The sequence below is a fragment of the Dermatophagoides pteronyssinus genome, unplaced genomic scaffold, assembly GCF_027571235.1.
Source record: "Dermatophagoides pteronyssinus isolate colony J.1.1.1.1 unplaced genomic scaffold, Derpt_VIB-CSIC_2022.12 sq0052, whole genome shotgun sequence".
NCBI classification, from domain to species: domain Eukaryota; kingdom Metazoa; phylum Arthropoda; class Arachnida; order Sarcoptiformes; family Pyroglyphidae; genus Dermatophagoides; species Dermatophagoides pteronyssinus.
In genome coordinates, this window is record NW_027461575.1 from 20,229 (window position 1) to 34,570 (window position 14,342).

The window sequence follows — 14,342 nt, forward strand, 5'->3', positions numbered from 1 at the left end:
TAAAAATAGTTTTGAAAGAGAATCCTAATGCTTTTGTGATGATAATAATTTGACCTCATGATTCATGCACATTATGTTTATTATTCATATACATTATTTGTATGAATTTATTTTATTACATAACATTAAATTTGGCAGCAAATTTTTCATAAAATTCAATTGTCTCCATCGACGTTTGTGGTCGTATCATGTTGAATGAATGTAGAAAATGGTCAACTTGGATTGTTTGAGCATTTTTATCATTGGCTAATGCTAACAATGCGGCACGTTGACAAACGGCTTGTATTTCGGCGCCAGAATAGCCATCCGATTTTATGGACAATGTTTCGATAAGATTATGAAATCCGATTGTTTCATTTAAAGGCATTTTTGATAATCTTATTTTGAATATTTCTTTTCGTGTTTCCATATCTGGTAATGCTACATAAACAATAGAATCAAGTCGACCTGGTCGTAATAATGCTTTGTCAACAATATCAGGACGATTCGTAGCTGCTATTATAATTACCTGGCCAAGTTTTTCAATTCCATCAATCTCGGTCAACAATTGCGCAAGAACTCTATCACCGACAGCAGATTGTGTTTGACCACGTTCAGTAGCTAAGGCATCAATTTCATCAAAAAACAATATAGAGGGAGAAGCTGCTCTAGCTTTGCGAAATATTTCCCGTACAGCTCTTTCTGATTCACCAACCCATTTGTTGAATAATTCCGGTCCTTTAATGGAGAAAAAATTAAGACCACTTTCATAGGCCAAGGCTTTACCAATCATTGTTTTACAGCAACCAGGTGGTCCATACATCAGAATGCCTTTCGGTGGATCGATACCTAATCTTAAAAATGCATCAGGATGTTTGATAGGCCAAACAACACATTCTTCTAGCAATTGTTTCAATTTATTTAGACCACCAATGTCTGACCAACAAACATTTGGCATTTCCAATGTTATTTCACGCATTGTACTCGGTTTCGTTTGCAACATTAATCTATAAAATTGATCAAATCGAATGATTCGTGATTGTTCATCGTTTTGTTTAAGGAAATAATTTTTACACAATGATTTGAGATCACCACCCGTATATCCATGAGCTGTTTCTGCTATTCGTTCAATTTGTACCGTCGTTAATTCATGTTGATAATTGGTAAGAATTTCATTCAAAATCACTTTACGATCTAAAGGTGATGGTATGGAGAAATCAATTTCGATTTCGAATCTTCCAGATTGTCTTAATGAAATGTCCAATAAATCGGCCTGATTCGTTGCACCAACAATAATAATATGATTATTGCGAGGCAAATCATCAAATAAAACCTTTAACCAGGATACAAGACGTTTGTCAAGTTTATTTTTTTCATTAAGAACATCTTCCAAATTGTCCATAAATAGAAGCACAGGTTTTAGATTTGACATGTGTTTCAATATTTGATTTACTTTTTCATATTCAAATGATTTCGACAAGAACACTGTACTTGGTAAAACAATTATATTCATTTTTCCATACAATTTCTGCATTAAAGTTCGCATGGCTAATGTTTTACCAGTACCAGATGGACCGGTAATTAAAATATTGGCCTGTCGTGAACAGTCATTTTCAATGGATCTTAATAAAAGGGAATGTAATAATTCAAATCGTTCATTATAGGCAACAAATTTAGAATCTAATTCATAGAATTTTAATGGAGCGAAAATGATTTTAGTCTCTTCGGAAATGAGGAATGCCGAATGAACTTCAGGAGTTTGAGAAAGTCGCTTTGAAATCGAAAGATTGTGAAAATCATTTTCCAATGAAGTATTCTGGGGCTTTTGTTCTGGTTCATCATTCTTAGCGAATATTTTCAAACGATATTCAATATCATTCATAATGATAGATGTAACATTTTGATTTTGATCGATAACTTTTTTCATCAATTGTTTTTTGATATTGCTGCAAATATTCAGATAAACTATCGGATCGGTAAACTCTCGATGTGTTCCAACATACAATGATTTCAAAGTATTTGCAATAGTTTTCAGATTGATTCTCAAAACAATCGACTTGGTTGATAAACCTTTTTTCTGATTAGTTAGGGGATAATCTTTTGGAAAACCGATTGAAAGACAATTTTTTAATAATTGACATGATTGTACAGTGAAAAAGTTACTTTCAACATTATTATTTAAATCGATTACGTTGACAAGATCGCCATCATTCAATTGTGAATGTTCCATCAATTCGGTGGATAGAAGAATGACATTATCATCATCATTAACATTGATATCTGCTTTTAGCTTTTCTAGAATGAAACAAAAATTTGTATGAAGATTGGTTTTTAAATATAATGAATTTTACATTTACCGATTGATGATGTGTACAGGATATCATCACCGATCAGGAATGGATATTCAAACATTCTATTTTTCAAAAACGAATCATCCAATCTAGCGGTGCGGTCCGAAAGTTGATAAAATGATTGAATAAAATATGCACAGGATCTTTCTTTCATTTCTTCATGCTTGGATAGATTATTTTTGCTAATTTGAATCTGACATTTATTACATTTAACAATCTGAAATGATGATGCTGATGAATGACGATTTTTTTGACCCGATGAATGAACATTATTATTATTATCTTGCATGGAACGATTCAATGAAGTATTTGGAGAGTTAGTTGCCATAATGTTGAAAATGATCGAATGATGATGAACAAAACGTATAATGATTGATAATCATAGATTGAAGAAAACGACGCCAAAATGAATTGAAAAAACTTTGAATCATAATATCGTATGCATTTGCGTGCATTCAGGTGTGTGTTCTCGTGAAATATACATAAACATAAACATACACACAACACATGTATGCATGTACGGAATCAGATTCCTTCATTGATTTCATTACATTCACACATCTATAGATGTCGTTGTGGATTAAAAATTCATGGCCATTGAATCAATTTACGTCAATAGAAAAATTATATCGAACAACTAAATTGAATGAAGGTGCAGAAAAAAAATATCAATGTTCATTATCGATCGATTAATCAATCATTCATACTAATCAGAATTAATACACATACACATTGGCAACCTTGTCGCGTTCACGGGTAAATGTGTAATACCTGCTCTGTTTTACCAATTTTTTACTGTTTATCATCAAAAAATAAAATTTATTTTGTTGATAAAAATTTATTTTTTTATTTCATCATCATGTGTAAGATCGGTTGCTCCGAGTTTTTCATGATAAAATTCTCTCGCTAATTGATTCCAACCGAGTACATTCCATTCTATTCTTGGCATCTGTTGATGATATGCTTTACGTATTAATGTACAAACTAATGATCGTCCAAGGCCCAAACGACGATATTTGGGTTGAATGTAAAGATCTTCCATCCATAAAAATGCTCCTTTCCAAGTGGAATATTTTTGTACATAAAGTAAAAAGCCGACTACAGTTTTTGTTGACAAATTTTCTACAACTAAACAATGAAAACGAGGTTCATGATCATCACCGAATCCATCCTCTTTTAAACGTTCAGCCGTTATTTCTACCTGATCAGGCATTTTTTCATATTCGGCCAATTCGCAAATTAATGAATGAATCGAATGACAATCCGATGGTCGAGCATCACGAACTATAAATTCTATTTCGGACATAATTTTATTAAATAATCGGCGAACGAAAGAACGAAACTGATGAAGAAATCATAAACACATTGAAAAAAAAGATAAAGTTAATTACGATCTTACCCATTAGATGGAGTAAACAATTTTTTTGCTTTCACTGAGAAAAAAGTCCATTTTGGATGCCGTAATAACGCCAACATTGATGTATGCACGCCTTCAAAAAAAGCATGTAAATGTGTTAGCGATTGGCGTGCAAACCTCAAAAAAATTGGCGTGTGCAAACCACACTTTTCTCTCAGTGATTTTCTAACTTTTAACAACAACAAAAGCAACAACAAGAACCAATTTCCGTTGCCAGATGTCCTAATTGCCAGATAATACCGGTTAGAATGCCAATTAATTTCCAAGTCGAAATTCCAAACGAAACAATTATAGACAACATTATTATTCTGATCGAAAATTTTCGTTTCGATCATTTTGTTGCTATTTTATATATGATCGGAAAAGTCAAGTGGGGCAATTTTTTTTTATTTTGACAGAATTTATACATTTTTATTTTTAAAATATATTCACAAAAATATTATCCCACTATTCAATAACCAGAACATGGGAGAAAATTATTATTCAATCACAACTTTGGCCAGAAAAAAATGTTGGCAATTGATAAAACAAAAAAAAACAAACTAAATTTATTTGACATTATTATAGATGACTGATCGTATCAACTTTAACTTGAATTACAGAATTATTATTATGATTCGTTGTCGCTGAGGTGGTCGTCGTAGTTGTCATCATCGTGTTGTTCGTTCTTGATGAAGACAATGATGAAGATGATGATGAAGCTGATATTCTTGTCGATGGTGAACTACCATCATCCGAATATGAATTGGCCAACGATGATGATAATGATGATGAGGAAGAAGAAGAAGATGGTGAGGAATAATTTGATGTCATGGTTTGATTACTTGAATCTTGATTTGATTTAGATTTTTTTCGATGACGATTCAAATTATGATGATGATGTGAGCTATGTGATTGTTGATTAGATATTATTGATTGTCTTGAGGATGATTGTTCAATGGTTGCTCCGGTTTGATGTACATCAATTGGCTTTCGAACAATTGTACATTGGGATAATGATTCCGATGATGATGATGGCGAATTTATCGAATCATTTTGAATAATCTTTTCTTTTGATGATTCGTTAATATTATTATTTATCATCGTTGTTGAACAATGATGATTAGTAGATAATTGATTATTCGTAATTTGAGAATGATTTTGCGTTTGTTGTTGCTGTTGATGAATACTGTTATTGTTGTAAATGCATCGTGACATCATTGATGATTGCGGCTGCTGTAACATTGTTGATCGAGCATTTGGAAAATGTGTTCGTAAGGTTGATGTTTCGTGAGTTTGTTGGGAATTATTATTTACAGGCATTATCATTGTTCGGCCATAATTGACTGATGTTTGATTGGAAATTGGTGGTTCCACATGTAATCGGGTTATATATTGATCAGTGGATGTTGATCGCCCAGATGGTTGTGATTGTGAAAGATCTACAGAATTTTTTAAAAAATTAAATTGATTCGTAAAATTGATTTCATTTAATCTTACCATTATGTGATGCCAATGATGAAGCTAAATGTGAGATCAATCTCTGTGGATAGAAAAGATTATTTCGCATAGTTGCGGGTGGATTCGGCACACAATGTCGAATCTGTGGATCAACATTTAAAGATTGTCCTCTATAACAAACAGGAAGAGGTTTAATATCCGTCGATATGATGCTATTATGATGAATTAAGTTATTCGGCTGATAATAACGATTATTTTGATGAGCATGTGTATTCGCTCTGTTACCGGATGAATTATTTGAATGGCTTATTTGTTTGGTAAATGTTTGCTGTATTTGATCCATTGGCTGATTTTCAATTATAGACTGTTGAGGCAAATTTATTGATCGAATTATTGAATTATGAGGTGTCGTCGTTGTCGTCGTTAACCAATTTTGTGGTTGAGATTGTGTCATAACATACCCCGAATATGATGGCTGATGGTCCAAAACATTGATGATTTCATTGTGATGATTTGATGATTGAGTGTTGTTAAACTGTTGCGATAATGAAGATTGTTGACAACCAATAATAAGGGCTGCATTTGACATAGCAATGTTGCTGTTACTGACTTGGATTGACTCTTCATAGCTTGGCGGAGCTTCATTTGGTAAGGGTTGAACAGGCGAAAGGTCATTTGTCTCGGTTAAACTAGGAAATTGCTGTTGTTGCTGTTGTTGTTCAATACATTGCGCAGGCATTGATGGAGGTTTCCAAAATGTATATGGTGGGGGTGGTTCAATCGAACCAGGTCCCATCAAATCAAAAGGACCAAATGGTCCATTAATAGATGAATGACCACCTAGACCGAATAAACGCATCGGTGTTGTGACCAATTGATCGACACCATAACCTGAAGGATCATTACAATGAGGAGGTGGTGGAGGAAGATGATGGCCAGAATTACTGGCATTCATATGATTAAGCCGACGATTTTGTAAACGTCGGATCATCATCAGAAGACGACGTTGACGTAATCGATGAATCATGAATAATAATAATGCAAGAATTAAAAACGATGTGACAGTACTAGTGATTAATCGTAAACCAAGATTAGATGTTGGAATTGAATGGAATGTTTTCGTTTCGCCTTTTGTCAATATGGCAGTTTTATTGTTATTATTGCCAAGAAAACGCAAACCATTCTGTAATCCACCATTGAAATTGTTTGAATGATAATGATGGCCAGTACCGGTGTTTATCATTCGTATAGCCATATCACTATTGCCATTATTTGAATTTATTATTTCATTTCCATTTCCACCATCGATACATAAAAATTCACAGCATTTATTTGTTAATTCATGATAACGTCTATAGAAAAAAAAACAAAATTTTCTTATTAGTTTTCATGGAAAATTATTTTTTCTGGATTAATTAAGATAACGAAACAAAAACAACAACAAATTTATTTCAAGGTTCAAAAAGATAATTTGCCATTGATTACTCAATTCATATACATTATTCAACAGGCCAAATAATTGTTTATTAATTAATTGATTATTGTTCAAATATTTTTTTCATATTCATTATTCATTCATACAAAAATTATGTCATTCACATCAATTTTGTTTATGGCATACTAACCGACAATTTTCTGGTGGAGAACATAATACCGATATACACATTTCTGCTTTTCCATGCATACATGTACACTATAAATTGAATATAAATTAGAAAATTTTATTAAAGAAAAAAAAATAAAATAATAATCCAAAAAACAAACCTGTGTACAGGTATCGATTCCAAGTGGAACATATTGTTCACCATGTTTAACCATATCACCTTTATCATTATAACATATTTCAACACCGGATGATGGCTGTGGATGGCCTATTTTTGTTTTTTGGTAAGAAAGAAAACAAAGCAGTCAATAATTAGTATCTAAAATAATTCAAAAAAAAATTTCATTCAAACAGATTCTCTCTGTAATCAGATAAAATTCAATGTTTCTCCAAGAATCATCCATCTAAATTTTCTACAAGAATAAAAATCCAATTTTTTTTTTGAAAAAAATTGAGAAATTTAAAAGATGTATGAAAAAAATTAATCATAGAAATTGGCCCTGAACCTTAGATATAATCATCATCATCATTATTATTATTATTACAACAAAATCATCATCATTATTTGACGAATGAAATGAATTTTTCATTATATACACGATTATGTTTGCGAATGAATGAATGAATGAATGAAATGAAAACCAAAAGTTTATATTTTCAATCTTTGAAAAAAAACGATTATAATGATGATGATGGAGAGGATCCTGCTTCCATGGCTTCAGGGATAAAAATTAAGATTGAATAAAAGCGATATCACCACCATCATCATCATGATAGGGAGAAAGTATAAATTGAAAAAATCATCATCTTTTTTTTTGTTTTGGAAAAAATCAATGCTTTAGATGTTGATTTTGTTATGAAAAAAAACATATGTGGTTCATTTTATCAATAATTTTTATGTCGATATGTGTATCATGAAAACGGAGGTCACTTTTTTGTTGTTTTCGAAAATCAAAATTGAAAGAGAAAATCATTTTACCTAAAGGTAAATTTGGCCATAAATAAGCAATGTCATTTCAATTTATCAAATCTTTGATATCATCATCATCCTCATTATTATTATCATCAATTTCCGCATCAATCATCATTATGTTTTGAAGGAAATTTCTTCTCTTTTTTGTTTGCTTTGTTTTCTCTTACATAATGTCCTTTTCAATTTTCAAAATTTTTTTAGAAAAAATGGTATCGATAAATAATTTATAAAGAAAATAGAATCTAATCATTCAAATGAATTGAATTTTAATCCAATGTCAATTATTCTTGTCAATGAAAAAAATCCGATTTATATAATTTTAGATTATTATTGCATTTGTCGATGGAAATTTCATCTGCCCATTTTTTTCAAAGAAATACAAGTTTTTCTCTCATACAAATTATGTTGATGATATGTAAGAAATGAATCATTTATTTGTGTTTAAATTGTGTTGATCATAATGATGATTATGGTTTTGTAGTTTGGTCATCATCATTCACATAACCATCAAACAACAACAACAACAATCGAATCGATTTCTCTCCATCTAGACATTATAATATCTGTTGCATGATCATCATCTTCATCATCATGATGGTTGATTGGTCGATTGGCTTGTTGGATGATTGCAAACGAAGAAAAATCAAAATTATATAGCTTTTTGGTCAATTTAGGCTGGACTTATTATTATTATTACATTATTTAGGATCGTGACTCATCAACAATGAATTTGAAAGAATCAAGAAAAAATATTGAATTTTTTCTTATCATTGAAATTAATGAAGAAACCCAGTAGCTAAAAACACATGAACGAACAAAAAAAAAAAATACATGATGAAGAAATATAGCATTCGATTTCTATTTAAACATTCGTGTACACACCCAATATTCTTCAATTCGAATGTATTTATAAAAAAAGTTGAAAGGTCATTGCTTTATATCATTTTGGAATTATTTTAGAAGAATGGATGAAATAGAAAAAAAACATTACCATTTTGTCTTACACATAATCTGTGTATACAAACAGTTGCATCATTATAATGTTTATTCGTATTGATGATATGATCATGTTGACGAAATAAATCATTATAGGTTATATTCGGATTCTGTTGTTGATTATTGAAGCTCATAATTATATTATTATCATTATTAGTTGTCGTTGTTGGTGATGATAATGGTCGCATCATCATTATTGAATTATGATGATAAATTTTTGATGAATGCAATTCATTATTATTATTATTCGTACTAGTAATTGAAGGATTAAGTATTTTTTTCGGTAATAATGATGATGATGATGATGAATTAGTGAAAGTTGTTCGAAATATTTGAGAATGACCAATGCTATTACCACTGTTATTATTATTATTATTGGTAATAATTGCAGATAATGATGTCAAAGTTGTTGTTGACGCCATTGTTATCATCATTATCTTGATGATAATGATTAGATTTATATAAATCAATTTATTTGAATGGCAATAATAATGATAAAACATTGGACTAGTTGATGATTGGATTTTCATTTCGATAGAATAGATTCTAAATTGCTTTTTCTTTTAAATAATTTGAATATAAAGGAAGGTATACACAAATGTATAACCACATTTTCAGACATTTGAAATAAAAGTATTACATCATCATCATCATCATCATTATTGAGTTTTTGAAATTCGAACAAAAATTCATCAATTTTGAATTTGAATGTTAAGTATTGATCAGGATGGAGTGAACAGAGAGGACAAAACGGTCACACCAATCATTTGTTCATTGTCGATTATTCAATTTTTTTTTGTTGGTTGGATTGACACAATCACACCAGGTATGTTTGACACACAACAATAGATCTGGGTTCAAAATTATTTTTTTTCTCCAAATTTTCATAAGGTCGATTATATTGTATTTGATTAAATTTCCAAGGATCAAATATTTGTTGTTTGATAGAGTAGCAGTAGGTAAATGAATGAAAATCTTTCAACGAATAGGGGTCAATGATGATGATGATGATGATGATGAGGATGTATTATATAAATATATTTTCCTTAGAAAATCATACAAAAGAAAGTGAGGTTAATTTTGGATTGAACGCATACACACACAAAGTAATGCTGAAATTGAAATTTTTTTTTCGCTAATTTTCATTTTGTTTAACATTGTGTTTGGTTTATGGGAAAGAATTTTTGTCATCATTTTTATCGAAAATTATTCATTATAATATTGATGACAGTTTTTTGTTGATTTCTTTAAAAAATCTTATTGATGATATGCACAGATACACTTTAACGAAGAAAGAGAGAATATAAAAAAGATTTTTTAAAAATCTGATGACAATCGGTCGGGAAAAAAATCGAACAAATAGAACAACAACAACAACAAAAATGACATACAAACACCTGAATTGATTTGAATCATCAGGTAAATAAATTTGCAACACACAAAAAAAACTGAAATTAAACTAAACAGAGCGAGACCAAGAAAACGAAATCCGTTAAATCATGACAACAACAACAACAAAAAATTCACATGATAGTTAAGTATTAGAAAAATAATAAATGTCACAAAAAAAATGAACCAAAAGATCAACATTTAACGAAACAACAATTGTGAATAATGCTAATGATAAAGGATGGTTGAATTTGGAAGAAATTTTCTGCGTTTCCACTATAGATAAATAATCATCATCATCATTTCGACATATATGACGAAAAAAACCTGGAAAAATTTGAAATATAACAGCCGAATGTCATGATGATGATCAAAAGATCGAAATTGATCTATATATTTTTCAAGAGTTTTTACATTTGAAATTATCACACACACACACACACACCACATATACTCAACGATATCGATAACGATACTGAACGACGACGACGACGACAACGATAACGACGATGGTTGTGTGAAAAGAGAAATCTTCAACCAATTCAACAAGTGGTATTATCATCATCAACATTCATATAATAACAATCATCAACATTTCACCTTTACCTGTACTGCTAGCAAAGTAGAGAGATGAAAAAAAAATCCTGTTGTAATGATGTTACCATTTTTTTTGCTTTTCTTTTTCTTCTTTCCAACAATTTCTTCATTGTTGTTGTTGCATGTTTGACCACGACCTATGTGCCAAAATATCAAATAATAATAATAATAATAATAATGGATGAATAGGAGAAGAAGAAAAACAAAATACAAATCGTGAATATTTCAAAGATGTATATTGGATAATGGTAACAGTACGACATTAACAACGAAAACGACGAAGACGACGAGGAAAGAGATCAAACATACACACAGAACACAATGATGTATTTTTCTAAATAGGAGAAGAAAAAAACTTAAATGGATGTCAATCGCCGTAGCAAAACCAAAAAAAATTGATCATCATATGGGGTGAACACATTGGAAAGAAAAACGATTTGGAAGAAAAACATCCATTGTTTGTTTGTGTTATAATAAAATTGCCAAACGAAACTTGATTTTAGCTTGATAAACCAATAGCATATCTACCTAAAAATGATGATGATCTTGATTGATCTTTTTTTTACCTGGAAAATTTTTCTTTTTTGCTCTTCTTATATAACGATCACATTCATCTGATATATATTGACGATGAATGAATAAACAACAGGAGAGATGTATTATTATAAAAGTTTTACGTGTATTTTTTTAGATTTTAAAATATTAAAAAAAACATAACCTAACCTAATCTAACCTGATTACATATACAAATGTGGGTCCGTTTTGTTTGTGTGTTTGATGATGATCGTAATCACAGCAAGAAACCCACATAAGAAAAAAAAAGAAAGAAATATGACCATGGCCTTTTATCAAATGAATGATTTTTTTTAAACATTTCATCATCATGATTTCATATTGGTGTGATTAACTTTAAAAGAAGAAGAAAAAGAAAATTTCCCCATCCAAACAATTATTATATATTCGGGAGAAAGTTGATGATGATGATGATGATAATGAGAGGTCAAAGTTCGACATATAAGATTTGCTTTTTTTCTTACTTTAATTTTTTTCACGGTGAAATGTCTTTCAAATTCAAAAGGTGAAATTTATTGTATTTATAACGAGTACCAGAAAAAAATAAATTTGGATCGCCTGTTTCTAATATATCATACTGATAGATAAGGTAAAAGGATGGATGAAAAAATATAATCAATTTTCAATAAAACTTTAATAGAAAAAAAATCCTAATTTTTTATTTGGAAAAAAATGAAATGAATGTGATCTCTTGAAATATGAAAAAAAATTCCAACAATAATAATAACAATAACAAAACTAAAAAATAATGTGAAAACTAAATCTAAACATCAACATTGTTACAACATTGATAATAATTGTTCAAGTTCATGGCAATAATGATAATAAACATTATTATCTTCAATCAAAATCAAAATCCTATTTCTCAACACGAACAGACAACAATAACAACAAAAATTATGGATAAACCAAGATAACCAAATGCATCTATTATGTCAGTATTTCAACAACAACAACAACAAAAAAAAGGAGAATCATAATAAACTTAATGGCAAAATTATAATTGTTGTTTTTTTTAAATGATGTTTTTCATCATTAACATTGTCATTGAAGCAATGTAATAATATTATTTTTTAATAAAGATGATGACACACATCAGGGAACAAAACAAGGTAAAATAAAATTTCAAAAATTAAATCAATAAATGATACTTGGGTGTGGAAATAAAAGTCATCAACAATTTTTTTTGCTTTGTTTTTTCTTTTCAAGTTGTCATTTGAAAATAGATGATGATGATAACAACAAGGTGGTTCGATTCGTTTTTTTTGTTGGTATAAACAAATAGAATGAATGATTGAAAGAAAAGGTTGAATGAATTTAGGACAAACAAATGTTGTTATACGGTAATGAATAATCATCATTTGAAAAAAACGGATTTTTTTTCTCGAAACAAAACAAAAAAAACACATTGAATAGGCAAATCATCGTGATTTATTTTTTTGGGTGAAAAAAAAATTGGATCGAATATATTCGAACTAATCAACGGTTATTTTAACATATAGGTGGAAATGGAAAGAGAAAAAAAAATTGTTAAAACGTTCGAATGGATTTGTATGACAATCATCAAGCAATCAATTAATCGATCAATTAATTTTATAATAATGATTGGGAAAAAAAATCATGTTAAATAATATTATTCAAATTTAATGATTTTATAATTTAACTGATTTAAATTAATCAATAATGATGAAAAATTATATTATATTTCCGCTTTATTTGGTGAGAGAAAAAAAAATAAGCAACAAAAACAATACAAACTGGATTAAAACAAAGTTTCTTGTATAATCTTCATGGCCAACACACTAGCGACAATGAAAGGTGAATTTTTTGGAAAAATTATCATTTTTTTTTTTTGTCTTCTTTCAACAATAAAAACAGGATGAATATGCGTTGGCGCCATTTTATCTCGTTTATATTATGTGAAAAACTTTATGATCATGATAATGTGTTTATATTGTGCCATATTGTATGATTGTTCAATGATGATGATGATCATCATCATAAATTTGTTCAACATTTTTTTTTTGGTTTGGTTTCAAATTTGAAATTCAGTTATCATAATCACTAACAATAATAACAGGAAAATATCCAGTTTTTTTCTGGATGAATAATGTACACACCTGAAATAAATTATTTAGTTAATGAAAAAAATATTGGTTGAATTATAATAATGATATGACTAAACAATTGAATCCTGAACCACCAAAATCTCATCAAAAGGAGAGTAAAGAAAAATTTAAATTTGATGTTTTAAAAAAAAACCAAGCATCTAATTTGATTCATTTTGAATGGATGTTAAAAATACTGTGAACAAATAAAATAAAACAAAACAAAAACTAGATCATCATCCATCATTCATCTTTCATAGATCACGGATATTATTATTTATTTTTTTTATTTTATCCCAATAAAAATTAGAATCGAATTATATACTGTTTTATGGATTTTAACGATGATAATAATAATAATCCTTGGTTAATTTTGGTTGTTGTTCGAAAAAAAAATAATTTTCAAATTTCTTAGGTATACCGTTATCACTAAGATATTGTTCTTATTATTGATGGTGTAATTACCCCAAAATTAGAACAACAGAAAAAAAAACGTTTTTCTTATAATTATCAATAACAATGGCATTGTTTTTTGTTATTCACACATACAAACAAAATCTGAGTGAATATTTCATTCAATATCAATTACAATGAGCAAATGAAAACAATTCGCGAATGTTTTTGAAATGAACCATATTATCGGATGAATGAAAGGATTTTTCTTTCAAGTGTCATTATTATTATTATTATTATTATCACCATCATCATCATCAAAAAAAAATCACTTACCATCTTGAAAATCTTGAATGCCAGGCATCGAAACAAACATTATTAAAAATAATACATTGATTATTGTGTCACATATGATCAAATGAAATGATATGATCAAGGAACAAGAAAAATTATTATTGAAACAAAACGAAACAAAAAACAGTGAAGAATTGTAACCACACAAATATACGTATACAAACGAGAA

The 14,342-nt window shown here is 29.3% G+C and overlaps 3 protein-coding genes across 10 annotated transcripts; all 3 read right to left on the reverse strand.

Moving 5' to 3' along the window:
- Window positions 1–61: 61 nt before the first annotated feature.
- On the reverse strand, window positions 62–2,843 carry LOC142646101 (ATPase family gene 2 protein homolog A-like). 4 transcript variants are annotated; one of them, XM_075824183.1, is made up of 3 exons: window positions 2,337–2,842; window positions 2,143–2,274; window positions 62–2,076 (listed from the first exon to the last, which is right to left on the reverse strand). In XM_075824183.1, exons 1-3 carry the CDS (start codon window positions 2,656–2,658, stop codon window positions 116–118), a joined length of 2,415 nt encoding a protein of 804 aa, XP_075680298.1. In that variant the 5' UTR covers window positions 2,659–2,842; the 3' UTR covers window positions 62–115. The 4 variants fall into 4 exon arrangements, with proteins under 4 accessions (XP_075680298.1, XP_075680297.1, XP_075680299.1 ...); XM_075824182.1 differs by having other exon boundaries at window positions 62–2,274; window positions 2,337–2,843; XM_075824184.1 differs by having other exon boundaries at window positions 62–2,269; window positions 2,337–2,505.
- A 305-nt stretch (window positions 2,844–3,148) lies between these two features.
- LOC142646106 (thialysine N-epsilon-acetyltransferase-like) lies at window positions 3,149–3,726 on the reverse strand. Its single transcript, XM_075824198.1, has one exon. The coding sequence runs from the start codon at window positions 3,634–3,636 to the stop codon at window positions 3,169–3,171; it is 468 nt and encodes a 155-aa protein (XP_075680313.1). The 5' UTR covers window positions 3,637–3,726; the 3' UTR covers window positions 3,149–3,168.
- Window positions 3,727–4,266: 540 nt separating this feature from the next.
- Window positions 4,267–14,333, reverse strand: LOC142646100 (uncharacterized). 5 transcript variants are annotated; one of them, XM_075824178.1, is made up of 5 exons: window positions 14,156–14,333; window positions 6,952–7,058; window positions 6,813–6,880; window positions 5,227–6,539; window positions 4,267–5,168 (listed from the first exon to the last, which is right to left on the reverse strand). In XM_075824178.1, exons 1-5 carry the CDS (start codon window positions 14,193–14,195, stop codon window positions 4,309–4,311), a joined length of 2,388 nt encoding a protein of 795 aa, XP_075680293.1. In that variant the 5' UTR covers window positions 14,196–14,333; the 3' UTR covers window positions 4,267–4,308. The 5 variants fall into 5 exon arrangements, with proteins under 5 accessions (XP_075680293.1, XP_075680296.1, XP_075680292.1 ...); XM_075824181.1 differs by lacking the exon at window positions 14,156–14,333 and adding an exon at window positions 12,470–12,561; XM_075824177.1 differs by lacking the exon at window positions 14,156–14,333 and adding an exon at window positions 8,755–10,640.
- Window positions 14,334–14,342: the final 9 nt, after the last annotated feature.

What these genes read in the sequence shown, in the direction of transcription:
- LOC142646101 (XM_075824182.1), bottom strand. Translation starts at nt 2,658, where the DNA reads ATGGCAACTAACTCTCCAAATACTTCATTGAATCGTTCCATGCAAGAT. An exon ending in CCTGTACACATCATCAATCG is followed by an intron (nt 2,275 to 2,336) that starts GTAAATGTAAAA and finishes GTTTCATTCTAG; the next exon opens with AAAAGCTAAAAGCAGATATC.
- LOC142646100 (XM_075824177.1), bottom strand. Translation starts at nt 9,289, where the DNA reads ATGAAAATCCAATCATCAACTAGTCCAATGTTTTATCATTATTATTGC. An exon ending in ATTATGTGTAAGACAAAATG is followed by an intron (nt 7,059 to 8,754) that starts GTAATGTTTTTT and finishes AAACAAAAATAG; the next exon opens with GCCATCCACAGCCATCATCC. An exon ending in GAATCGATACCTGTACACAG is followed by an intron (nt 6,881 to 6,951) that starts GTTTGTTTTTTG and finishes TTCAATTTATAG; the next exon opens with TGTACATGTATGCATGGAAA.
- LOC142646106 (XM_075824198.1), bottom strand. Translation starts at nt 3,636, where the DNA reads ATGTCCGAAATAGAATTTATAGTTCGTGATGCTCGACCATCGGATTGT.